The sequence below is a fragment of the Geotrypetes seraphini genome, chromosome 6 (assembly GCF_902459505.1).
Source record: "Geotrypetes seraphini chromosome 6, aGeoSer1.1, whole genome shotgun sequence".
NCBI classification, from domain to species: domain Eukaryota; kingdom Metazoa; phylum Chordata; class Amphibia; order Gymnophiona; family Dermophiidae; genus Geotrypetes; species Geotrypetes seraphini.
In genome coordinates this window covers 135,961,118-135,987,390 of record NC_047089.1, presented here as the reverse complement: position 1 = coordinate 135,987,390, position 26,273 = coordinate 135,961,118, and the positions used below count along the sequence as shown (strand labels likewise).

General features: G+C 45.5%; 1 protein-coding gene across 13 annotated transcripts in view; it reads right to left on the bottom strand.

Moving 5' to 3' along the window:
* The window catches only part of ABCC4 (ATP binding cassette subfamily C member 4), a 627,262-nt gene that overhangs the window by 383,734 nt on the left and 217,255 nt on the right, over nt 1-26,273 (bottom strand). For all 13 annotated transcript variants that reach the window (XR_004539971.1, XM_033950379.1, XM_033950382.1 and 10 more), the window contains 2 exons: nt 14,274-14,414; nt 11,428-11,465 (listed from right to left, as the gene is read on the bottom strand). Coding sequence is in view for 12 of the 13 variants with exons in the window: in XM_033950379.1 (XP_033806270.1) it covers nt 11,428-11,465; nt 14,274-14,414 (179 nt within the window). In the remaining variant the exon portion in view is untranslated. The remainder of the gene's footprint in view (nt 1-11,427; nt 11,466-14,273; nt 14,415-26,273) is intronic.

The window sequence follows — 26,273 nt, the reverse complement described above, 5'->3', positions numbered from 1 at the left end:
AATACTCAAGTGCTAAAAGTGTGAACTTTCTTTTATTTCAAAACCCACTCTCAGGGTAATTCAGTAGAACCCAAATTAATTGACTTCCTTTCTGTTTGTTAACTGTAAGCTGCTTCAAAATCACAGTTCATGACACAATCCCAAAATAAACCTTTTCTTCTGGGCTTCACAAAAACAGCAGCTGAATACTGTTCCTCCAAATATTGGATTCTTTAAACTCTGTGGCTTCCTGCCAAACTTTGTTCAAACAAGTTGTATGAAACAGTTCATTGTGGGCTTTTAAAATCAGTCTCTTTAGGCTCCAGACTTGGCTGTGTCCTGCTCTGGACTGTTGTGTGACTTTATCTCCCTTTACTTTCTTAAAGGTAACCTGCCACTATCTGAAACTGCAAGGCATTTCTTTGCTTTGCTAATCATTCTTTCACTATGCGTGCATTGAACTTAATCATTCACCGCAAACGCTGATAAATCAGCTATCCACTGAGCCTTAAAGATATTTCTGGACTCAGTGGGAAAGGGGCAGACCTCCCAAGATTATGTCCCTCCCAACCCCCTCTTATGAGCTTTGTATCAAGCATTAGGGTTTGTATTCTTATGCCTTAGCACTTCTATAGCTGGCACAAGAGAACTCACTTCCCCCACTGTGAAGCTTTCCCTTACGTAACTGAAACTCCTTTGGAAATGTGTTAGCCTTATTCCTCGTAGCTTAACATTATAGCACAGCACTCATACTAACACAACCATACTTCATATATCAGTTTCTGGCTCCCATTGTATTTCTTTACTTCCTTCAGAGCTTACTGAAAGCATTCCTCACAACTCATACATTCATCAAACTCTGGAACAGCTGTACTTTCCCCAGATGCAGATAGCATGTCAAATCTCCTGACTTCCTGGTACTTAGCTTATACCATGGAGAGACTTATCTGCCAGACTGGGTCTAGAAAGTTTCTTTGTCTGATTTCCTTGGCCAGCCTTTCTCCTAGAAATACTGAGGGCATTTAGCAACTGCCCTGCTGCTTCTGTGCTGTGTTGGGAATGAAGCTCTGCCTGGGAATGGATGCCACCTCCCTTTAGCTCAGTGATCTCAAACTCAAACCCTTTGCGGGGCCACATTTTGGATTTGTAGGTATTTGGAGGGCCGCAGAAAAAAATAGTTAATGTCTTATTAAAGAAATGACAATTTTGCATGAGGTTAAACTCTTTATAGTTTATAAAACTTTCCTTTAACAGTTTTACCTTATGCAAAATTGTCATTTCTTTAATAAGACATTAACTATTTTTTTCTGCAGCACTCACATTTAAAGTTTAATATCTTTTCTTTTTCAAAACTGGCACATTTCTATTACTAAATTGAAAATAAAATTATTTTCCTAATTTTGTTTGGTAATTTCATCAGTCTCTGGTTGCACTTTATTCTTCTGTCTGTGCATCCAATATTTCTTCTCTTCTTTCAGCCTCCTGTATGCTTCCTCTCCTCCAGACCTCATTCCCTCCCCCAACTTTTTCTTTCTTTTTCTATGTCTATCTTCCTTGTCCCATTTTTTGCTTTGTTTCTGGCTCCTTGTCCCACCCCCTTCTTTCTTTTTTCCTTCAGGCTCCCTGCCCCCCCTTTCTTTCTTTCTTCCTTCCTGCCCTCCCCCATGCCACCGTCGTCGGGAAATAGGCTGCTGCTGCTGCTGGCGCCATCGGGAACAGGCCGAGATCTCTACGGGGCCGACCAACTCTCGCCGCCCGACGTCAATTCTAACGTCGGAAAGGACGTTCCGAGCAGCCAGGCAGTGATTAGCTAGCCAGAACGTCCTCTCGGTGCCGGTGGTGAGAAGGGAAGGGAAGCAGTTGGGCACCCCTGCTCTAGACGAGCCGCACTCTAGGGAGAACAGTGGACCGCCCCCCCCCTTTGTACGCCACTGGAGCAGCAGCGTGTCTGGCCGGCTCATTCCATTCAAAGTCGTGGGTGGCGGCTCCTTGCGAGATCCGTGCCTGCGTCTGAAGCCTCTCTGATGTTGTGATGTCAGAGAGGCTTCCGATGCAGGAGCGAATAGCACAAGGAGCCGCCAACCCGCGGCTTTGAACGGAACGAACCGGCCAGACCTGCTGCTGCTCCAATAGGAAGGAATTATCCAGTCCAGACCGCGGGCCGCAAATAAAACTTGGAGAGCAACATGTGGCCCGTGGGCCACGTGTTTGAGACCGCTGCTTTAGCTTCAGATTCCTCTCCTGTTTAACTACACCCCCAGGTGCAACTGAAGCTCTCATTAGCTGTTCCTTAGGCAGCCTCATGAAAGCCTTTTCCAGTGTGCTTTCGAGTGCAGTTTTCTCCACCCCACCCCCTCTCTTGATTCTACCTGGACCAAAAGAAGTGGAACATTCGCAAATGGATCCTGGTTTACAGGATTCTCAAACAAGAGCAAATAAGCTCTTAGCACAGGAACATTTTTAATTCATGTAGCCTTTTGTTAACCTGAGTGATACTACTCCTCAGTGACAGGGCATGGTTCTTAATTCTCAGACTGAAACTTGGATATGATGCTGGTTTCTAGCTTTTCCCTGTCACACTATGTAAAGGCACTGTTATACATTCTCCTGGAGGAAAGTCATAGTCAAGGAGCACAAAATGTTAAGAGCAAGGTTATGCCTGTCTCCATATTGAAAGGTATGGCTTGTGCCATCCGACATACAAAGCCAGTGAATTATATACTTTCTGGCAGAAACTTACACCTTTGAGGCAGAGGAGAAGGATCAGAAGGTATGCCATAGGACTCATCAGTCAATAGGTCTGGCAGATCTCAGTCTGAGTGGCTTGAAGAATCAGATTTCTCAAAGTATTAGCCTCGGTGAGTCAGGAGAGTATGTCGAGAGAAGCATCAACTCTGCATAGAAGAGTACTGAGGCAGGAGTCAATCCTCTGACCCATAAGATAACTCCGCTGCGGATGAAAGCAAATGCATGATAGGTCCTTGCTGACCCTGATGTCTGACATCAATCAAAGGAATGTGACCATCTCTTCCTCAATGCTTCGATGCATCCTCGGTTTGGGCTGAGACAGGTGTAATAGCCATTAAAGCCTGTGAAGAATGCAACTGCAGTAGCCCCAAAAGCTGTTGTCTGAGCACTGCCCAGATCTCCTCCTGGAGAGCTGATGTCGATACCTGAAGAGGCACTGGAAAGGAAGCAGTTTAAAGTGCCGGTTGTCTGGGTGTAGGAGACCTATGTCGAGGCACATCTGATAAGAAACAATCTGCAGCTACAGTAAGCGCTCTTGTGTGTGCAAAGGTTTGCTATACATCAAGGTCACTAACACCTGGGAAGACACCATGCCACGTCTAGAAGGGATAGAATGTTTGTACTTGTACTTGTATGAAGCATCCTTTGATGTACAGGGCATGGGTAAAGAGGACGTGGAGTCCTATCTTTGAAGTGACCCAATGCCTGGCTTTCAAGACAGGGCATCGGTGTGCTCTGTGTCAATGCCAATGGCGATGTAGGCTGAGCATCAGCCATGCTCAATGTTAATGCAGATCCAAAAAGTTTATCACACTGGATTCTGAAGGCTTTAAATGATCTCTTTTGCATATGCTAGAAGGGGTCATAACTAATGTCCCAAAGCTCAGGGTCCAGATATTGAACACACCAATTATGGGGGTTGGAGCTTAAAACGGTCCTATTCATCAAGTTCATTTTTTAAAGCCACTTAACAGCCGATGCAAAGTCAAAGGGCTTGATGGCCCAGGGCACTTGAGTAAAAAGTATACCAAAAACTGTTGATGTTCCCTAGGCTCAAAGTGGCCCAAAGGCCAAAAAAGTCAGTTGTTTTAAATTTGACCAAATTCAAGAAAAATAAAGGAAAAAGTAAAAAAACAAAGAAATAAGAAGCAAATAAAGGGGAAAAATGTACCAGAAGGCACAAAAATATTAAGAGTTTGATGTACTAAGAGAGAATCTGAAGAACACAGCTTCTCAGCTCTGCAGAAAACTGAAGACTGATGGTTAGGCAGGAAGGTACCTGCACACATGCATTGGGGAGGCACTGCCTCCAAGATTTAAAGTGGCAGTTTAGGAGATCACGTGATGCTTTGAGCCGCGGCAGACACACGCTGCCTGAGCTCCCGGGCCCCGAGTCTGAACTTGCCCTGTTACCGGCAGAAAGTGGAGCGCGGGAGACCCGCGATTAGCAGCACGCACAGGTCTCCTGCATGGAGAAATTTTTATCTTCGCCCGCGCAGCCGATGTCGACCCGCCTGCACAAAAAGGATCGCGGACGACCACAGAGCAGCGGAGACAAAATGGAGCCGGGCACCCAGGCTCCAGCGCTTCAACAAATAGCGCCAGAGGCGCTGACTGCGATCACCCAAGCGGTAACAGCGGCAATGCAGCCAAGTCTGGATAAACTATCTGAGCAGCTGTCAAAAATGGAAAATCTGCTGACAGAAACGACTACCAGAACTATTGCCTTGGAGACCAGAGTGTCAGGAATGGAGGACTTGCAAAACACTCTTTTGGAATTACAAGCCCTGACCCAGAAGCAAGCAGAGCGCTTGGAGGACCTGGAAAATCGCTCACAAAGGTCCAATCTGCGCTTTCTGGGTATCCCGGAAACGGTAGCGGGCCCAAAGCTACTCCAAGTCCTGGAGGTATGGCTAACAAAAACTTTTTCATTACCCGAGGGCTTGGGGCCTATCCGTCTTGAACGGGCACACCGTCTGGGCAGGGAACAGGCTCGAGAGGCACGGCCCAGAATGGTCATAGCCAAACTCCTGAATTATAATCATAAAGTGGAAATTCTACGCAAATATAAACAAATTCGGGAGACCTAACAATTCGAAGAGTCGGAGGTCCGCATATTCCAGGATTACTCAGCAGTCCTGAGCGCAGGAAACAGTTTTACCCGATATGTGCCTCCTTGGCGGAGAAAAAAGTACGTTTCCTGTTCTTGTACCCGGCCACTTTGCGCCTCTATCATCTGGGGCAATGGCATGTCTTTGACGCAGCTGCAGAAGCTGCGTCTATGTGAACACCCACGTGCTTACCCAGTCTGATTTGACCTGAAACAGAGCAGGACTGGAGTGTATACCTACTACAAGCTGATTGTCGAATTCTGGAGCCGGGTATATGGGAAGTTTTAGTCCTTATCTGTGGGGCTTCAGAACTACATGCTATGATCACTATAGCCAATACCCGGGAGTTGAGTTGGCGCTCCTGCGTTTGTTAAGTTATGACTGTTCCTGGGAAAATGTGTTGTGGTCAAGTTGTTTTTTTTATATATGCTATGCTTGTACTGGGCTAACAAGGTATACTTGTTATCCTTGCAATATTGGGGACTCGGGGCCTGGAGTGGCATTGTCTCGTGATCTTTCACACCTTTGGGACTACCTTGCGGCGGACCCTTAGTTGTGACTTCGACACAATGCGTACGGGGGATAGGCAGGGCAGGGAGGGAGAGGGAATAGAATGGGGGGAAGTCCGATGCTATTGTACTGCTATAAATATACTATATGGAAGTTAGAGAGTGCAGGTGTTGAATCTTCAGCGAGCTTCTTGCCAGATAACACAATAACTGTATGGAGGGCACTCAGGCAGGCCCTGAGTGCTTTCTGGCTGCCCTGGGTATGGCTGGGAACTTGGGGCGGTTTCTTTTTTCATCCTTTACATTTGTTGCTGATATTGGCCCCGCTTACACTGCATGGCTAATACTCTGCGAATAGCTTCGTGGAATGTGTCTGGCATCACTTCCCCTATTAAACGAACCAAAATTTTATCACAGCTAAAACGAAACAAAGTAGATATTGCCTGTCTGCTGGAAACACGGTTGATGGACTTAGAGCATCGAAAGTTAAGGAGGTCCTGGGTGGACGCGGTATATGCAGCCTCATCTCCACAGAAACGAGCGGGGGTAGCGATATTGATCCGTAAGTCCTTACCATACACAGCGAGAGTAGTTGACACTGATACACAGGGCAGATATGTGTTGTTACAGTTGACGGTAGGTACATACTCTTTTTATCTTTTGAATATCTATGCACCTAATACTTATGATCACGCCTTCTTTGAGGGCATCACAGCATTGTTTCTAGAACGCATTCCCGATCAGGTCTATTTAGCTGGAGATTTCAATCAAGTTCTGGACCCGACCTGTGATCGCTCGGGGCCGGGACAAAACGTGAGCATGTCACAATCTAGAGACATACCTTACCTCTGTGCCACTCTGGATTTAGTTGACCCCTGGAGGCTTTTACACACCACAGAACGGGTTTACACCCATCGCTCCAGGGTGCATAATACTCAATCTAGAATAGATTATATTCTTACCACGAGTAGGGCATTCCTCAATGTGGATGCGGCGGTTATAGGTCCGGCAGTCATTTCAGACCACGCGTTGATCTGGATTGACGTGAACGTGGGCTTTGGCATTCGGGGACCCGTACGATGGCGCTTCCCTAGTTATTTATATTCAGATGCCCATTTTAAAAAATATTTAACAACTAAATGGGAAGACTTTTTGACATTTAATGGTCAACACTGTGATAACCCAACGCTATTCTGGAGTACAGCTAAGGTGGTGCTCAGAGGTGATTGTATAGCATATGTTATAGTGCGGAATCGCCAGTTGTCTCGGGGCATCCTTCGGCTAGAAAAGGAATTGGCGACTGCTAAGTGTAGATATACACAATTCCCGTCACGAGCATCGAGGGAACGCTTGATCTCTGTTGAGGCGACCCTTAATTCTTATATCCATGAATGTACAGTTAAAATGCTTTTGTACCAAAAACACCGCTACCATCGCTATGGCAATCGCGCTGGGAAATTATTAGCACGATTGACAACACAGGCTCGAGGTCATCGTTATGTACTGGGAATGAGGGATGATAAGGGACATCTACAGCATTCCACAGCACACATTGCGCAGATTTTTAGGGCCCATTTCCAGAAGATTTATGGTCGCCAGGACTCGGGAGCACCTCCACTCATTAGGGATTATTTGGCAGATTCTGGCCTATTGCCGCTCACTGACCCCGATGTTGAGTCTCTTAACGCAGCCATCACTCCTAAAGAATTGTCCCAAGCTATTAAACATCAAATAAATTTCTCGGCTCCGGGGCCAGATGACTTTACAGCAGAATTTTATAAACTTTTAGCGGAGCAGCTAAGTCCCTTCCTTAGGAAATACTACTCGCAGGTAACCCTGGATGAACACTTTCCCGATGGGGCGAATGAGGCTTTGATTACTTTGATCCTGAAGCCAGGCAAAGAGAGCACTGCTCCTGAGTCCTACCGACCCATCTCTTTGTTAAATGAGGACATAAAAATTTTATCCAAAATATTGGCTGATAGACTAGCCACTCTTCTCCCGAAAATTATCGCCTCTACACAGGTGGGCTTTGTACAGGACAGGCAGGCGGTTCACAATGTTCGAAAGGCACTCTTGTCCTTGACTCATACCCAATCTCATGACACCCCAATGCTATTACTCAGTTTGGATGCTGCTCAAGCTTTTGACCAAGTTAATTGGACATTTCTCTTTGAAGTTCTGCACTTTATGGGCATTTCGGGCTGGTATGCCACAGCGTTACGCACGTTATACTCCGCACCGTGGGCGAGACTACTTGTTAATGACACTATCACGGATCCCATATTAATTGAAAGGGGCACCTGGCAGGGATGTCCTTTGTTCCCTCTGTTGTTTTTATTGTACTTGGAACCATTCCTTCGTACTGTCTCTCTGGATCCTGATATAGTGGGGGTGGACTTCGGGGATCACTCCTTAAAGGTGACCTCTTGTTTATGCTTACTAACCCCTATCACTCCATCAGACACCTTCTAAATTCCCTTAACGAATTCAGATTTTATTCGGGCTTCACCTTAAATTATCAGAAATCTGTCGCTTTAGCTAGTCCGGTGACACTGCAGCAGACATGGAGGGGCCAGTTTCCTTTTACTTGGGCTGAGCACTCGATTCATTACTTGGGTGTTTGGATCCCTCAAGATCTCCAGACTCTTTATGACCGTAATATTTCCCCACTGCTCCAGGACACTTTATGGGATCTAAAAAACTGGTCCACTTTTCCCCTATCAGTAGCGGGCCGGGTGGCTCTTTTTAATATGGTGCTCTTTCCCAAATGGTTATATCGTTTTCAGGTCCTGCCCTTGCTTTTGTCTTATTCTCATAAAGCATGTTTAATCAAAGGTTTACAATGTTTTCTGTGAGGAGGTAAGCGACCCCGCATGCAATACCTTCGAATGTGCTTACCTAGGGATAAAGGGGGTTATGGCTTATTAAATGTACATTGGTATGCTGTGGCTTGTCAGATGAGACATATTAACGATTGGTTTAGGGGGACGTCTGACTTTACTGCGACACCACTGAAGTTGTCTTTGCTGGACCCGTTCCATGTGAGTTATTTCTTGCATGTGGCGGATCCGCGGCTTCGTCCTTTGGTGTCCAATTATCCGATATTTGCCCCGGCTCGCCGAGCATGGAAGTGGGTTTGCAAGGTTGCTAAATTGTCTTCTGAGGTTTCCTTATACTTACCTATCCAGGGCAATGGAGCCTTTCAACCTGGACTACAACATACCACCTTTCAGAGGTGAGGAGTGCAAGGCCTTCAATATCTACTGCACTTATTCTCGGAGGAGGGGAGACTGGCAACTTTTGCTGACTTACGTCGGACCTTTTCTTTACAACCTACGGACTTCTTTGCATATTACCAAATCCGACATTATGTTCTGTCTCTTCCGGCACACCATCTTGAGGAAGACAGCAGGGAGGCACTCTCCGAACTCTTTAGCCTATCTGCACAACAACGGATTCCGCTTCGATTTCATATAGTGGGGATCCGGGATGGTCATTCTGGCCCCAATTTGAACATTTTAGCAGACACCTGGGCTGAGGACTTGCACTGCATGCTAACGGCTCAACAGCTACAGAGGACACTGAAGCACATTCAGAGGGTGTCTCCTAATATTACCCACTGGGAAATGCAGTTGAAAATTGTTCTGCGACTTTATATTCCGCCGGAACGGGCAGCCCGGATGGGGATAACTACAACTCACTCTTGCCCGAAATGTGCCCAAGCTCACGCCTCATTGGGGCATATGCTCTGGACTTGCCCCAAAATTCAACAGTTCTGGCAACATTTAGGGCACTATATTACGCAGCTTTGGAAGAGGCGTTGGCTTCCACAACCGAGAGCTTTATTTGGACATTACAATATAGCCGCGCCCACACCTAAGGGAATGTCAGCTTTTGTCACTCGAGTGCTTTTGATGGGGAAGAAAGTAATTCTTATTAAATGGCTGTCCCGAGATCCACCTTCCTACGCACAATGGAGAGCGTTGATGCTTGGTCATGCGACGCTGGAACGCAGACTGGTGGGAGATTTGGATAGTGGACCAGGCCGCAAATTTTGTCAGACCTGGAAGTGTTTCTGGCAGGACCTTACACCGTATGCTCGCAGTAGATTCTTGAATTGTTAGACTCTCTTTACCTCTTTGTTTTGCTAGCAGCATTGGACTCTTTTGGGGGGGAGGGATGGGAGGGGAGGGTGGGTAGGGTGTGAGTTTGCACTGTTGTTATTTGGACATGTATACAACTGATATTTGTCTGTTTTCGTTGGAATAATAAAAAACATTTGAACATAAAGTGGCAGTTTACTTGGCAGTGTCCACACTGGACTCCATGAATGACATTACCCACATGTGAGAATATAATGCCTGCTTGACCTCAAAGAATATGCTGTTTCACCCATTCTCCACCTAGTTCCTGCCCCCTATAACGTATCTAATGCATGAATTTGTTCACACTAATCGGTATGACACTATGTTAACAGATAGCTTTACAAACCTTAGTTTAAAAGGCCCCTAAAATTCGTAAGGTTCTCATACCAAACTAAACTAAACTAAACCTTAAGTTTATATACCGCATCATCTCCACGGATGTGGAGCTCGGCACGGTTTACAAGAACTTAAAATATAGGAAGAGAAGGAAAAAAAAGGTTTACATGAATTTATATATAGAAGAGAAGAGTACGGGGGGATAGAATTACATTTAGTGAAAAGCCAGGTTTTCAGTTGCTTGCAGAATAATTGGAGGGAGCCCAGGTTCTGCAGCGGGGTAGTAAGGTCATTCCAAAGACCTGTGATTCTGAAGAGAAGGGATTTTCCCAGTTTGCCTGCATAGCGAATACCGTGTAGAGAGGGGAAGGATAGTTTATATCTTTGGGCGGGTCTGGTAGAGTCAGGACTTGAGGAGTTATAAGATAGTGGGATTAAGGGAGGAAGGATGCCGTGAATGATCTTAAAAGCCAGGCAGGAGCATTTGAAATGGATTCTGGAAATCACTGGGAGCCAGTGAAGTTTGGCTAGGAGTGGGGAGACATGGTCAGAGTTGCGTTTTGCAAAGATCAACTTGGCTGCAGTATTCTGGATTAGCTGGAGTCTTTGAAGACTTATTTTTGATAGGCTTAAGTAAATGGAATTGCAGTAGTCTAGTTTGGAGAGGATGATGGATTGGACAAGGACGGCGAAATGTTGTTGGCGAAAATAGGATCTTACTTTCCTCATCATGTGGAGGCTGAAAAAGGATGATTTAGCCAAGGAGGTCATTGAGGGAGAGAGAAGAATCGATAATAATGCCAAGGACCTTGTTTGAGAACTCAAGCTGCAGTGCAGCGCCTGAGGGTAGTGCGAAGAGGGTGGGCAGGTGTTCTAATTTTGGGCCAAGCCAGAGTAATTTTGTTTTTGATACATTCAATTTCATCTGTACCGAGAAAGACCAGGAATGGAGTCTCATTATGCAAGCTGTAATGTTCTCGTGGAGGTTGGTGAGGTTCTGGTCTGTCTCAAGGAGGACAAGGATGTCATCAGCATATGTGTAGATTGTTTCACGGTGGGAAAATTGGAGGAGTTTCAGGGAGGACATATAGATGTTAAAGAGAATAGGGGATAGGGGTGATCCCTGAGGGACACAGCAAGATGGTGTCCAAGGAACGGACATGGTGCCATTTGTGTTGACAGTGTAGGAGCGAGAGTGTAGGAAGTTTGAGAACCACTTTAGGACCAACTAAATGCATGCTAATATGCACATCCCTAATATCTGAGAAGTGGTTATGAGGGATAGAAATGAGGCAGAGAAAGAGAGCACCGGTGTCAAAACAGGAGCTAATGTGTCATTTAATCACCACCACCTATATCTCTACTGTTAAATGTAGATACTCTACTCTGTCTTCTATGTTCACACTATTAGGAATCACACTTTTATAAATTACTGTAAATCGCACTCCACTAGCAAGTTACACAAGGACTTTCATTTTACACCAGGTAAGCAAAGAAGCTTAGAAGAGAATTTTGAACAAACTCCAATTAGTTTTCCCGACAATCATGCACAACCCTTCTTTGAAAGTGACGATAAAAAAAACACACACAACTCACCAGTATGAAAGCCACCAGTCTTGCAGCACATACGACACCTTGAACAAACAAGATTTTATAATCATACACTGAAAACAATAACATCATAATTTCTTAATTTAAAAAAAATGTTTCACAGAATATTAAGATTTCATACTCCAGAATGGTTAAATAAAATGTAAGACCCAAATAGTAATCTATACATATAGAGAGGCATAATCAAAAGAAACATCAAAGTCCGTTTTGGGCCTAGGGCACTAGTCGCCCAAAGTACATTCTTGAAAAATACGTCAATTTTTTTTCTTAAAAATCATCTACTTCTACGTCCAGCTGTTTGATTGTCCAGACCGCTAATATGTCTATCTTTATATTATATTCTCGTCCAAAAAATCACCCAAATCCCAAACGCCTAGAACACATGTGTCAAACACAAGGCCCGCAGGCTGAATCCGGCCCACCTGGCCATTTTATGTGACCCACAGTGACTGTGTGCCTGACACTACACTCTCCAGAAACCTCCATGAGTCCTGACTCCCCCACCTACCACCTCCCGCCACTGAAATTTAAAATCTTCGGGCAGCCGACGCAGTCAGCCTCCCGTCGGTCTGCCCCAGAAGTGTTCTTTCTGCAGCATCCTGCCTATGCGGGAAGAGGAAGTGCTGCAGAAAGAACACTTCCTGGGCAGGCCAACAGCGGGAGGTTAGCTTCACATCAACTGCCTGAAGATTTTAAATTTCAGCAGCAGGGAGATGGTAGGTGGGGGAGTCAGCTGAGAGGGGAAGGCTGGGGTTGGGAAGAAGGGAAGGACATGCTGCATGGGGAGGGGGGGTTGGGAAAGCAAGAAGGACAGATGCTGCATGGGCTAGGAGAGGGTTGGGAAGGACAAAGGCTGCACAGGTCTGGGGGTTAGGAAGGGAGGGAAAGAGATGCTGCTAGTGGGTGAGGGAAGAGAAAAAGAAAATTATTGGACATTATAGATGTGTTGAGTGGGAAGGAAAGAGAAATGGTATAAATGGGGAAGAGGGAGAATTGTTGGAAATGACAGTGGTAGGGGAGGGAGAAATGTTACTCTGGGAGGAAGGGGAGATGACTCAAAGAAAGGCGAGATGTCAAATTCTGGAGAAAGGTGAGATGTCAGACCACTGGAATGGGGAGGAGAGAGAAAAAGATGCCAGATCACAGAATGGAAGAGAAGGAGGGGAGAGAGAGATGCCAGACTGCAGGGAGGAGAGATGCCAGACCACAGAAAAGAGAGTTAGACTTTGGGAAGAGGGAGGTAAGAAGAGAGAGATGCCAGACCATGGGAGAGGAGAGAGATTCCAGGCTACTGGAAGGAGAGGAGAAAGATACCAGACCATATGAGGGGGGGAAGGAGGAAGACAAAGTTGTCTTACCATGGGAGAGGGATGAGATGGTGGAGAGGGATGGAGGGGAAGGGGAGACAGAGGGAGGAGATGGTGCACAGCAATGGGTGTGGCAAGGAAGAGATAAAAAGAAATGCTTCTTATTGATAGATGGGAATAGGGGAGAAGAAAGAGGAAGGAGATGGTACACATGGATAGATGGGAAGGGAGGACATGGAAAAGTAGATAGATTTTGATAAGAATGTTAAAAGGTAATGCTAAAGATGGATGTATGGTAGAAAGTGAAGGAAAGAAAAACAGCAAATGGATAAGGTGGCCCTGGATACACAGTTAAGAGCACAGACAGAAGGAAGTGCAGCCAGAGACTGGGAAAACATGGTTTGAAAAACTAATTCACAAGAACTGATTGCAGCTAATTGGGGAACGGCGCCAGGCCAGGCAGGAATATGAACAGCATGCGCCTGCCTTCTGCACTATTCTGCCCGAACATAAGAGCCGTCTGGCAAGGGAGACAGGCAGGAGCAGGGAAAGCTCCAATGGATTTCAAAAAAAGGTACCGAGGGAGGCTGCGTACGGGGGGGGGGGGGATGCCTGTGCTGCCTATGTAGTGGTGGTGGGGGGGCTGTGCCTACACTGCCTACAGGTTTTTCGCTCTATAAGACCCTGTCCCGGCCTACTACTAGACCATCAGAGGGGGTATAGGGCAGAGTGGTGGGAATTTTTTTCTTGGGTTTTCATCCTCTACAGGTGGGTGCATCTTAAGGTCGGGTGCATCTTATAGAGCGAAAAATATGGTACCTTTTTCATTTCTGATCTGAGGAAGAAGGAGTTACTTTTGAAAGTTAATCATAAACTACATTAAGTTAGTCCAATAAAAAAGGTATTTTTTGTCCTTTGTTTTATTTCTACATATTACCTTAAAGATGTTATTAAAATGAATGAGCCAAATGAACCAGAAATATTTTTGCCCTATGCAAATCTCTATTGTATAATAGGACCTTTAGGGGCTCATTTTCAAAGCACTTAGACACACAATAGAAACCTATGGGACTTTGTGTGCCTAGTGCTTTGAAAATGAGCCCCTTATTTCCCAAATTCTGAAGGGATGGGGTGCTTATATTAGACGAACTCTCTCTCTCAAATACAATTTCTAGCATTTCTGGTCAGACCTCTTAATCTGCCAAGTCAATAATAACTGAAATGCAATTTTCAATTCTTTAAAATTAGGTCATTCTTAATTTAAGAGAAGGTGAAGGATAAAGTAATTAACTCAGGTGTCACCTCACAATGCAGTTGTCATGTTTGATAAATCTTTATAACAGCATATAAGCACTGCTTTGAGTGAATGTTGGTTAATAAATCCCAATAAATAAGCATCTGACAGAATTATTTTGATGATGCTGACCTATAAATTACACAATTGAAGCAAAATCAACATGGCATGTTTCTAGAGAAGTGCCTTACTTGACCTTAATCATGCGAAACAAAAATCTTACCACTTACCTGTGCCAAAACGCCCAGTAGTAAAAATATAACAATAACAATGTAATTAGCGCCAGCAGAAAAATATTTCTTGTAGACCTTAAAACCTATGGTTCCTTTGGCTCGACTCTCTTCAGGTAAAGCAGTCAGAATAGGTTCTGTCTAAGGAGAAAATTTAAACTGCTGGTTAAAGGAAGCAAGAAAGGAGTTTTGTATTAGTAGACATACTTGCTGACAATAGCCAGGGCCTATAAAAGTTTTATGTTGAAGCATACAAGGCCACAAGATAAAGCAACTGCTTTCAGGAGGCTGGATGTGAAATAAAACCTTTGTAATGTCTTAACAGCAAGTCAGGCATACTCAAACTTCTAAAGTGCCTTTCTCCTTTAGAATTCTGAGTAGAGAAGTGGCCTAGTGGTTGGAGCAGCAAGCTGAAAACTAAGGATGCTAGGGTTCAAATCTCACCAACTCTCCTTTGCAATCTTAGGCAAGGCATTCAGTGTCCATCTCTGGCACAAAAAAATAGTAGGGGCCTGATAGTCAAAAGGATTTCACAGGCAGGAGAAACCTCTGCCCAGTTAAATCAAGCCGCATACCTCAGGAGAGGATATATTCAGTGGCAATTAACTAGGCAGTGCCACTGAGTATCTTCTCCAACCATCGTGGTACTGTTCAGGAAGTGCAGGGGTAATATATGGTGCTGGTGGCCACATAGCTAACTGGGCAAGTAGGACCTCTTAAAACAGTAACTTTGACTGGTTAGCTGATCCAGATATTCATTGCTGGTGCCCAGATATGACCTGGCATGGATTTCTGGGTCTAAATTAGCCCTGTGGCAGTGAGCATTTAAAGAAAACATTCAACACCACTGGCTAAATACTGACCAGGACAGCTTTAAAAGTATATAAGAAAAATACCCACATTAACAAAAGATAACTCGCTTTGAGCTACTAATAAAAAGATGCAGGTAAAATATAAATAACTGACACTTTAATTTAATATGGGGTCCATTGACGTCTTTTGTAGATTTATTATAATTATACCTTTTTGTTGTTAGAAGAACTGCACATCCAGGGAGGGAGGGGGAGGGGGGGAGGAATATAAGGGTTATAATCAACTATTATTATGGATAGGGGCAGGGTGGTTTATAAGTTTTAAATATGTCTAAGTGGATAAATGTGTAATTTTATGTTTAAAATATGTAGTGAATTACGGAATAGTGATAAATTTATAGATACTTGAATGATAAAGAATAGTTTGGGTGGGGGTTATTGATCTGTACGAATCTTGTAATATTTTAAGTGATGTCTATAGTATAAATGTTTTATTTATTGTTCTTCGCTTATTGAAATTATTTTAAAATGAATAAAGATTATTTAAATAACTGACACTTCATGAAAACTTAGGCCTCCTTTTTCAAAATTGCGATGGCCCATGCTGCTCCCGATGCTCACTGTGTTCCTAAGAGCGTCGGAAGCAGTGCGGGCCATTCAGCTCAGCTCCCCGTGCTAGAAACTGTTATCGCAATTTCGTAAAAGAGGGAGTTAGTGGGTACTTTCAGATTGCTACTGCTTATTGTGAGGCTATCAAAGTAAGTCCAGTGGCACTGGAAAAGGAACAAGTGGGCTTCATGGTTGTCTCCAAAAAGGCCAATAATCCACCATGGCTTATATTAAGGTAAGCCCGAGGAGTGATCAGGTTACCCGGGAAGTGGGGGGGGGGGGGGCAAGGAGAGGACAGCAAAGCAGTCCAGAGGGACCTGTTTTCTGTGGTCAGTCAAGGGTGCATCTTCTGCTGTAAGGGAGGTGGGGCAGGCATGACATTTTTGGTTTCAGTTCTTACAGAATTTCGGTCGTGGACAGGGCCGCCATCAGAAATTTCTGGGTCCCTTACTGAGCAATCCTATTGGGCCCCCACGCACCCCTTCCCCCCCCGACCCCCCCCCCTTCTTCCATGGGCCGAATACACACATACTTTTCTCTGTCGCCGCACTCTTTGACCAAAAGATTTGTAAGCCTGCAACCACGTCAAGGTAGACTCTTTCAGCAGGGCCCTAACCTAACCTAAACTAAACTAATCTATACCTATCTATTCTAAACTAACATATGTCTAATACTGAACTAATAACAAACTAACAAACATCTGCATAATAAATAACTAATAAATAATAGTGCTAGTAGCTATAATTCACTTTTGAATGTAAAATCTCAGTTAAGGATTTCTTTTGACTTTTGTAGGCCAGAAGTAGATCACAATTGCACAATATTTTTTGTAACAAGTATTAAATGTGTTTTTATAAATACTGTAAGCTTAATAAATATATCAGAAAAAACTACACATCTGAGCGCATATCTGATCCCATCCTCTTCAGCTTGCCTATAGCTGCATCATGCATGTTAAAAATGTACGATATGTTGATATGTGCACCTTCCTTCCTTCCCATCCATCCTCCTCAGCCTGTCCTTACACATCCACAGCTGCATGTTAATGATGATATATATGTTATGATGATAAATAAGTGCATATGAGCACATCATTAACATGCAGCTATGGATGAATATAAAAAAGAAACAATATTCTGTACAATTGTCAATTTATAAATCAGCGTCTTCTCCCCACTCTCTCTTCCCCATTTCCCTTCAGCTTCCTCAGCCCACTCTCTCTCCACTTTCCTTCAGCGCATGCACATAAAAACAAGCAAGTAATTTATATCATTTTCATTCTATTCATTCATAGAAATTAAAGTCTAAATAATGCCAGTCACATAACAAAACATGATTTTACAAAAATAATTCCCTGCACAGTCAAGCCTGCAAGGATTACTAGATGTCTTTCAGCAGCTCCCCTCCCTCCCTCCCCCTTACCTTTGTGGCCAAGTCAAAATGATCTACCAACAATAAAATTTTAAAAACACAAAGCACGCTGTATGAAGAGAAAATGTTAATTATCATTTATATTCCGCGGGTTTTCAAAGAGGTCAAGGCAGATGACTTTATGCAATGTCACCTCAGTAACAACTATACAAAAATAGAGAAATATTCCCCCTCCCTTTTTACTAAAATGCGATAGCGGTTTTTAGTGCAGGGAGCTGCGCTGAATGCCCCACGCTGCTCTCAACGTTCATAGGCTCCCTGCGCTAAAAAACGCTATTGCGGTTTAGTAAAAGGGGGCCATAGTGCAAAATATAGACAGCATATATAAATTCTCAAAGCAGACACATTTTGATCACTAAATTGAAAATAAAATCATTTTTCCTACCTTTGGTAATTTCATCAGTCTCTGGTTGCACTTTATTCTTCTGACTGTGCATCCAATATTTCTTCCCTTCTTTCAGCCTCCTGTATGCTTCCTCTCCTCCAGACCTCATTCCCTCCCCAAACTTTTTCTTTGTTTCACCCTGCCCCTTCTTTCTTTTTCTCTCTTTCCATACCCCCTTTCTTTCTGTTTGTCTGTTTTTCTCTCTCTCTCTCACCCTGCCCCCTTCTTTCTTTCTCTCTCCACACCCTCTTTCGTTCTGAACGTCTGTCTTTCTCTCTCTTTCCGTGCCCCATTTTTCTTTGTTTCACCCTGCCCCCTTTCTTTCTTTTGACTTCCTGTCCCCCCTTTTCTTTCTTTCTCCCTGCCCTCCCCTATGCCACCACCATTGGGAAAATGCTGCCACCGCCACTGGGGAATAGGCTGCCACTGCCATCGGGAAGAGGCCGGTGCCGAGTTCGCCCTGCTTCTCTTCCCCGCGGGGCCGACCAACTCTCGCCACCCGACGTCAATTCTAACGTCGGAGAGGACGTTCTAGGCCAGCCAGGCAGCGATTGGCTGGCCCAGAACGTCCTCTCCGACGTCAGAATTGACGCGAGTGGCGAGAGTTGGTCAGCCCCACAGGGAAAAGCAGGGAGAACTTGGTGCCGGCCTGTTCCCGATGGCGGCGGTGGCACTCAAGTGGCTAAAGAGCCGCAGTTTGCCGGCCTAGGGAGAACACTGGAGGGTGATCAGCTGTGCACCCCCTTGGGACGTAAACCAGGGGCGGGAAAGACCGCCCCCCCCACCCTCCCCCACCTTGGTATGCCACTATCTGTACCTCACTCCCTCCCTATGACCAAAAATTCTCCTTTCTTCTATTCCCCGTGTACACAACCATCTCTTTCCCTCCCTTCCTCTCTCCCAAGTCCATGCCTTCTGTGTCCAAAAACACATTCCCTCCCCCACCTCAGTATCTCTTTCCCTCCCTTCCTCTCTCCCAAATCCATGCCTTCTGTGTCCAAAAACCCATTCCCTCCCCCACCTCAGCATCTCTTTCCCTCCCTTCCTCTCTCCCAAGTCTATGCCTTCTGTGTCCAAAAACCCATTCCCTCCCCCACCTCAGCATCTCTTTCCCTCCCTTCCACTCTCCCAAGTTCATGTCTTGTGTCCAAAACGCACTTCCTCCCCCTTTTGTGTTCCGCGTTTGCCTCCCAGCCCATCTTTGCAACTTTCTCAACAAAACAGACCTTGAGCCGAGAGGCTTGTCTCCTGTTTCCTGCCTGCCCTGCCGCGCACAAATAGCCGATCGGAAGTATTCTCCGACATCAGCGTTGACGTCGGAGGGCAGGCTTTGCTTAAGCCCTCCCTCCGACGTCAGCGCTGACATCGGGGAACACTTCCGATCGGCTATATGTGAGCGGCAGGGCAGGTAGGAACAGAAGACGAACCTCGCGGCTCGAGATGTATTTAACTCCGCGGGTCCCCCGTCCAGCTCTCTCCTGTGCACTTGGGGCAGACCGCCCCCCCTAGGTATGCCACTGGGACCGGCACCGGTCCGTGGACCGGCGGTTGAAGAACTGTGGCCTAGGACCCTGGGAGAGCCCGGGCCCCCTGTCAGCTCCGGGCCCCTGAATGCAGGACTGGTAGTACTGCCCTGATGGCGGCCTTGGTCGTGGATTCAGTTTTGGCCGAAACTAAAACCACCAGCTTTTGTCAGCCTGTAACTCCTTTAAACAAAATACACTACCTGACTCCTGAAAATATTTATGAAAGCTTTTTCGATTAACTAAATTTTTTTGGCATGTGTATTCATGGCTAGAGTGATCCAAAAGGCATCTAAATAAAAGCCCTGCTTTGACAATCACACATATTGACCACTCTGTGCTGTTTACAAACCAACATAGCACAACAGTGTAAAAATCAATTAAAAACATACAGAATGCAGGGGGGGGAGAGGGGGAAGTACCGTATTTTCAAGCATATAACACGCATATGCGTATAGCGCGCGGGTCCAAAGCATTTCTGTAAAAAAAATTTTATATAGCACGCACACGCGTATACCGCGCATGCTGCTATGACCTCCTCCCACTCCCACTTACTCTTCTGGCCTGCGAACCGGCATCCTCCCCCCCGCTCGCGTCACCCCGCTCCCCGCGATCCTACATCCCCCCCAGCACCGCAAAACATCTCTTACCCGATTGGGCACCGGCACCAGCACCAATGCACAGGACGTGCCAGTGCCAGTGCCCGAAGATCCTCCCTTGTTGTTGCTGGGCTGGGCTGGGCGGTGCGAGGGAGATCCTCCTTCTTCCTTGTGCCGGACTCAACTGGGCTTTGAGCATTTGCGCATGCTCAAAGCCTTCTGGTCTCGCTCTCTCCGCCCAGCCCAGCCCAGCCCAAGGAGGGAGGATCTTCGGGCACTTGCATGTCCTGTGCATTGGTGCTGGTGCCGGTGCCCAATCGGATAAGAGATGTTTTGCGGTGCTGGGGGGGATGTAGGATCGCGGGGGAGGGGGGTGACGCAAGCCGGGGGGAGGATGCCGGTTCGCAGGGGGGATGCTGGATCAGAATGAAAAAAAAACATTGTACAACGCGCTCACGCGTATAACGCGCAAGGTTATGCACGGTTTGTAAAAATCGTGTATAACGCATGCGTTATATGCGTGAAAATACGGTAATACCCTAGAGCTCTCTGCTGTTTTCTCTGAAAACCACTTGGAACATGTATGTGAAATTTTACATCTTTATTTGTTGCTACTCTCTACGTTTATATGCCAAGTGGAATGAGATTATTTTTAAACACGGCAAAGTTACTGACTTTTAGCATGATTTTAGAGTAGACAATGTCTATGTGTTCAAAAATGTTTGCACCATTGTTTGAAACAAATTGAGGAAACAGATTACTGTTAATAATGTCACAGAGATGTATACTTTTGTAAACAAAAACTTGAATTTGAATAATTTGTATTTGATGATATAATTTATTACTACTACTATTTCTGTTGTACTGTAAAGTGCATGAAGCGCTGTACATGCAACAGATGGATGCTGCTCAGAAGAGCTTACAATCTAATTTGGACAGACAGGACATATGGGGGGCTGGGGAGTTTCTTCTAGAGAATTATAGGATGGACATAGGTAATGTCATGGTGAGTGGGAGTCAGGAGTTGAAAGTAGCATCAAAAAAGTAGGCTTTTAGCTTGGATTTGAATACTGCTAGAGATGGCGCCTGACGTAAAGACGTAAATTATAGATAATTTATTTAAATGCATTTTGGATCGGAATGGCAATCATGGGCAAGGTGTAGTAGACAAAATGAGACACTGGTAGTAGGCAAAATGAGAATCCAGACACTGCGTGAACAAGGTTTCAAAGCAAAGGCTTTTATAAATTTCCCAAAGCAACTGGGGGTGGACACTGAGAATTCACAGTGACTATGAAATTCTGACATTATTAATTGTATAGTTGACATTGTTTTCACTGTGTTTTAGCTCAAACATTTTTAAATATGCAAAAATCACTAGGTAGTAATGCTAAAATCAGCATAACTTAAGATAATTAAATGTTGTTTAATAATAATATGTAAATATGATACCTAAATTAAGTATGTCAAATTTCTCACTGAAATTCAAAGTGATTGTGTCACCCTGTATAATGGTTGCTGCTATATAGACCATGATTTAAAGTCCTTTATCTGAATTATCACTTAATAAAATGACAAATATAGGATTTCATTTTAAAAGGGTTATGTTGTATTTACACATGGAATTGACAAAGTACAGTCTCTGTTAACTGGGTCTCAGTTAACCGGGACTCTCACACAACTGGCAAAAAAATTCACCTGTGGAAAAAAAATTTTCCCCAAAGCACCAGCGGCAGCATCCTGAACCACAAATCTTCCCTCCCTCAAGCAGCTACAAAGCCCCCTCCATCCCACCCTGAAGCACCAGTGTAGCAGCGATCCCGAGCCGCAAAGCCCTCCTCCCTCCCTCAAGCCCCAAAGTGGCAGAAGCAGGCAGCAGTCCTGAGCTGCGAATTCCCTTGCTCCCCTCCCTCCCTCCCTCTCTACCTTCCTTATATGAGTGCAGCTGGTCAGCAGGAGACAATCTCAAAACAGGCTGCTTGAGGCTAGCCCCGACAGGGCTTTTCCTCTGAGGGAAGGGAGGAAAGGGAGAGAGAGAATTTGCAGTTCAGGAAGGGGGGACTTCAGAGTGTATTAGCCAAGGTTTCTAACACGCTCTCAATTAACCAGAAAAATACTTGTACAGTATCCACCAATCCACATGGGTACCAGATAACAGATTCTACTGTAGCTATTTTAGGGGGTCTTTTACTAAACATTAGCATATGTTATCTGCAGAGGGCCCATAGGAATAAAATACCATATTTTTCACTCCATAAGATGCACCTCCCTGCCAGGCTCTGCACCCTGACTCCCCTTCCCTGCCAGGCTGTTCCTTTCATTTTTCATTTACACACAATATACAAAGCAGATATAAATTCTCAAAACTGACACATTTTGATCACTAACTTGGAAATAAAATCATTTTTCCTACCTTTGTTGTCTGGTGATTTCATGAGTCTCCTTCCTTTCTTCCTGCCTTCACTCAGCCCAACAATTGTCCCTTTCTATTCCCTCCCTCCCATGTTCCGAGTTTGTGCTACCTCCTCCTCACTGCCTTCCAACCTTTGTCTTTCCTCCTCCCTCCTTCCCATGTCCCGAGTTCGTGCCCCCTCACTGCCTTCCAACATTTGTCTTTCCTTCTCCCTCCCTCCCATGTCCCAAGTTCGTGCCCCCTCACTGCTTTCCAGCCTTTGTCTTTCCTCCTCCCTCGCTCACATGTCCTGAGTTTGTGCCCCCTCCCCCTCACTGCCTTTGTCCTTGGTCTTCCCTGCGGTTCTGGAGCCTGCCTTCCTCCCTCCCTGCTGTGCCAAAGCCTGATTACCCGCCTCCGATTCCTCCTCCTCTGCCCCCAGTCCGCCACCGCCGCAACTCCAGGAAGGTAAGGGAAGGACCAGCGTGCAGCGATTGCATATCGCCAGCCCACAAGCCTTCAGAGCTGACGTCAGGGGAAGGCTTGTGGGCCAGCGACGTACAATCGCTGCATGCTGGCCCTTCCCTTCCCGGAGTTGCAGTACAGTGGCGGCGAGCAGCAGCAGTGGTGGCAGGCAGGCGGGGAGCAGCGGTGGGGGCGGGCATCAGTCAGCCCGAATACTCCCGAATGGGACATTTTTAAAAACATAAGAACTTAAGAATTGCCGCTGCTGGGTCAGACCAGTGGTCTATCATGCCCAGCAGTCCGCTCACGCGGCGGCCTTCTGGTCAAAGACCAGTGCCCTAACTAAGACTAGCCCTACCAGCATACACTCTTGTTTACCAGGAGCTTATCTAACTTTGTCTTGAATCCCTGGAGGGTGTTTTCCCCTATGACAGACTCTGGAAGAGCATTCCAGTTTTCTATCACTCTGGATGAAGAACAACTTCCTTACAGAATGGTACAGAATCTATCCCCTATCAACTTTAGCGAGTGCCCTCTCGTTCTCCCTACCTTGGAGAGGGGAACAACCTGTCCCTATCTACTAAGTCTATCTCCTTCAGTACCTTGAATGTTTCGATCATGTCCCCTCTGTTCGAGGGATAAGAGACCCAGTTTCTCTAATCTTTCGCTGTACGGCAGCTCCTCCAACCCCTTAACCATCTTAGTCGCTCTTCTCTGGACCCTTTCGAGTAGTACCGTGTCCTTCTTCATGTATGGCGACCAGTGCTGTATGCAATACTCCAGGTGAGGACACACCATGGTCCGATACAGTGGCACAATAACCTTCTCCGATCTGTTCGTGATCCCCTTCTTTATCATTCCTAGCATTTTGTTCGCCCTTTTCGCCGCCGCCACACATTGTGTGGACAGCTTCATCAACTTCATCAGAAATCCCAAGTACCTTTCCCGAGAGGTCTCTCCAAGTACTGCCATGGACATCCTGCATTCGTACATGAGATTTTTGTTACCAACATGCATCACTTTGCATTTATCCACGTTGAACCTCATCTGCCATTTCGATGCCCATTCCTCGAGCTTGATTATGTCACGTTGCAGATTTTCACAATCCCCATGCATCTTCACTACTCTGAATAGCTTTGTATCGTCCGCAAATTTAATCACCTCGCTCATTGTACCTATGTTCAGATTGTTTATAAAGATGTTGAAGAGCAAGGGTCCAAGCACCGAGCCCTGCAGCACCCCACTGGTGACACTCTTCCAGTCTGAGTATTGTCAATTTACCCCCCACTCTCTGTTTCTATGCTCCAGCCAGTTTTTAATCCACTTGAGTATTTCACCCTCGATTCCATCGCTCACAATTTTCCGAAGTTGTCGTTCATGCAGAACCTTGTCGAACGCCTTCTGAAAGTCCAGATATATAATGCTGACCAGGTTGTACTTGTCTATCTGCCTATTTACTCCCTCGAACAAGTGCAGCAAGTTTGTCAAACAAGATCTGCCCTTGCTGAAACCGTGCTGGCTGGTCCTCATCATACCATGTCTGTCAAGGTGATCAATGATGCGGTCCTTTATCAGCACCTCTACCATCTTTCCCGGTACTGAGGTCAGACTCACTGGTCTGTAGTTTCCCGGGTCTCCCCTCAAACCTTTTTTTGAAGATCGGCGTAACATTTGCAACCTTCCAGTCCTCCGGAATCTTTCCTGATTTGATCGACAGATTGGCTGTTAGTTGAAGTAGTTCAGCTATGGTCCCTTTCAGTTCCTTGATGGCTCTCAGATGGATGCCATCCGGTCCCGGGAATTTATTGTTCTTAAGCCTATCAATCTGCCTGTCTACCTCTTCTAGATTGACCATTAACCCTGTCAGTTTCTCATTTTCATTTCCAGCATATAGCCTGATGTGTTCCGGTATGCTGTGTATATCCTCTTCAGTAAATACAGATGCAAAAAACGTGTTCAGTCTGTCAGCGATTGCTTTGTCTTCCTTTAGCACTCCCTTTATTCCTTGGTCATCCAACAGTCCCATCGCTTCCTTCGTGCGTTGTTTCCCTTTAATATATCGAAAGAACGCCTTGAAGTTTTTCGCCTCCTTGGCTATTTTTTCCTCGTAGTCTCTTTTGGCCCCTTTTACTGCCTTGTGGCACCTGCATTGATGTTGTTTGTGCTTATTCCAGTTTTCATCTGCTTTTTATCTTTTCCATTCCTTAAATGAGGTTTTCTGTCTCTTATCGCTTCCTTAACCTCTACAGTGAGCCACGTCGGTTCTTTATTCTTTTCCCTCTTTGATCCCTTGTTGATACATGGTATATATACATTTTGCACCTCAGTGACCATATCCTTAAAAAGAGACCAAGCTTGCTCTAGTGTCTTTACAGTTTATCCTCTTTTTAATCTTCTTCCCCACCATGCATCTCATCCCTTCGTAATTTCCTTTTCGGAAGCTTAGTGCCGTGGCCAGGTTGAAGCGGATCATATTGTGATCGCTATTTCCCAGCGTCCCTTTTACTTCTACATTCTGTGCCAGTCCTCACAATCCATTTAGAATTAAGTCCAGAATTGCGTTTCCCCTCATGTTTTCCTTGACAAGTTGTTCCAGGAAGCAATCGCCTGCCGTTTCCAGTGCCTAGGTTCCATTCTATCCCCGGATAGCTGAAGTCACCCATGATAACTGCGTTGCCTCCCTTGCAGTTGCATTTAATCTCAACTGTCATTTCTCCATCAATTTCTTTGGACTGCCCTGGGGGTTGGTAGTAGATGCCTATCCTCGATTCCGGTCCATTTGTTCCCGGAATTTTGACCCACAGAGACTCTAACTTATCCGTCTGTTGTGATGTGTTCTCTCCAGTAGATTCAATTCCCTCTTTGACGTATATGGCAATGCCTCCTCCTTTTTGAGTCACTCTGTTTCTGCATTATAGTTTGTATCCCGATAGCACCATGTCCCAAACATGTTCCTCAGTCCACCATGTTTCTGTGATGCCAATGATGTCAACATTATCCTTTTGTGCCCCAGCTTCTAATTCACTCATCTTATTTCTAAGGCTCCTTGCGTTTGTGTATATACACTTGAGTTTGCAGCCTGTTCCCTTCTTGCATGTCCTTCCCTCTTGTGTCTCTTTCAGTCTGTCTTGTCTGCGATCTGATGAATCTTCCCCTCCATCTTCCTGCACGGTATCCTCCGGGTATGCCGGTTCCCAAATCATCGACTCTCTCTCTCGGTCGACTGTAGGCTTTCCCCTTCTTCCTAGTTTAAAAACTTCTCAACTTCTCTCTTGATGTTGCTTGCAAGTAGCCTTGTTCTGTCTCTGCTGAGGTGGAGTCCATCCTTCCTGAATAGCTTGCTCTTCCCCCAGAACGTCGTCCAGTTGCGCACGAAATGGAATCCTTCTTCCTCACACCAGCGCCTCATCCACGCGTTGACTTCTTGTGGCTACATCTATCTCTTCTCATCTGCCCTGGGTACCGGCAGGATCTCCAAAAATGCTAGCCTCTGTGTTCTGGTCTTCAGCTTCCTTCCTAGCATCCGGAACAGGTCCTTCAGTACTTCTCTGTTGTAATTCCTGTTGCTCACATTGTTCGTCCCCCATGGATCACCACTGCCATATCTTCTTCTTCCACACTGTCGACGATCCTGTCGATGCGGCTCACTATGTCTTCTACCTTGGCTCCCAATAGGCAGGTCACCAGTCGATCCAGTATTCCTCCCGCTATGTGGCTGTCAACTTGTCTGATGATAGAGTCCCCCCACTATGATTGCTGTCCTCTCTATCTTCTCTTGATTCTC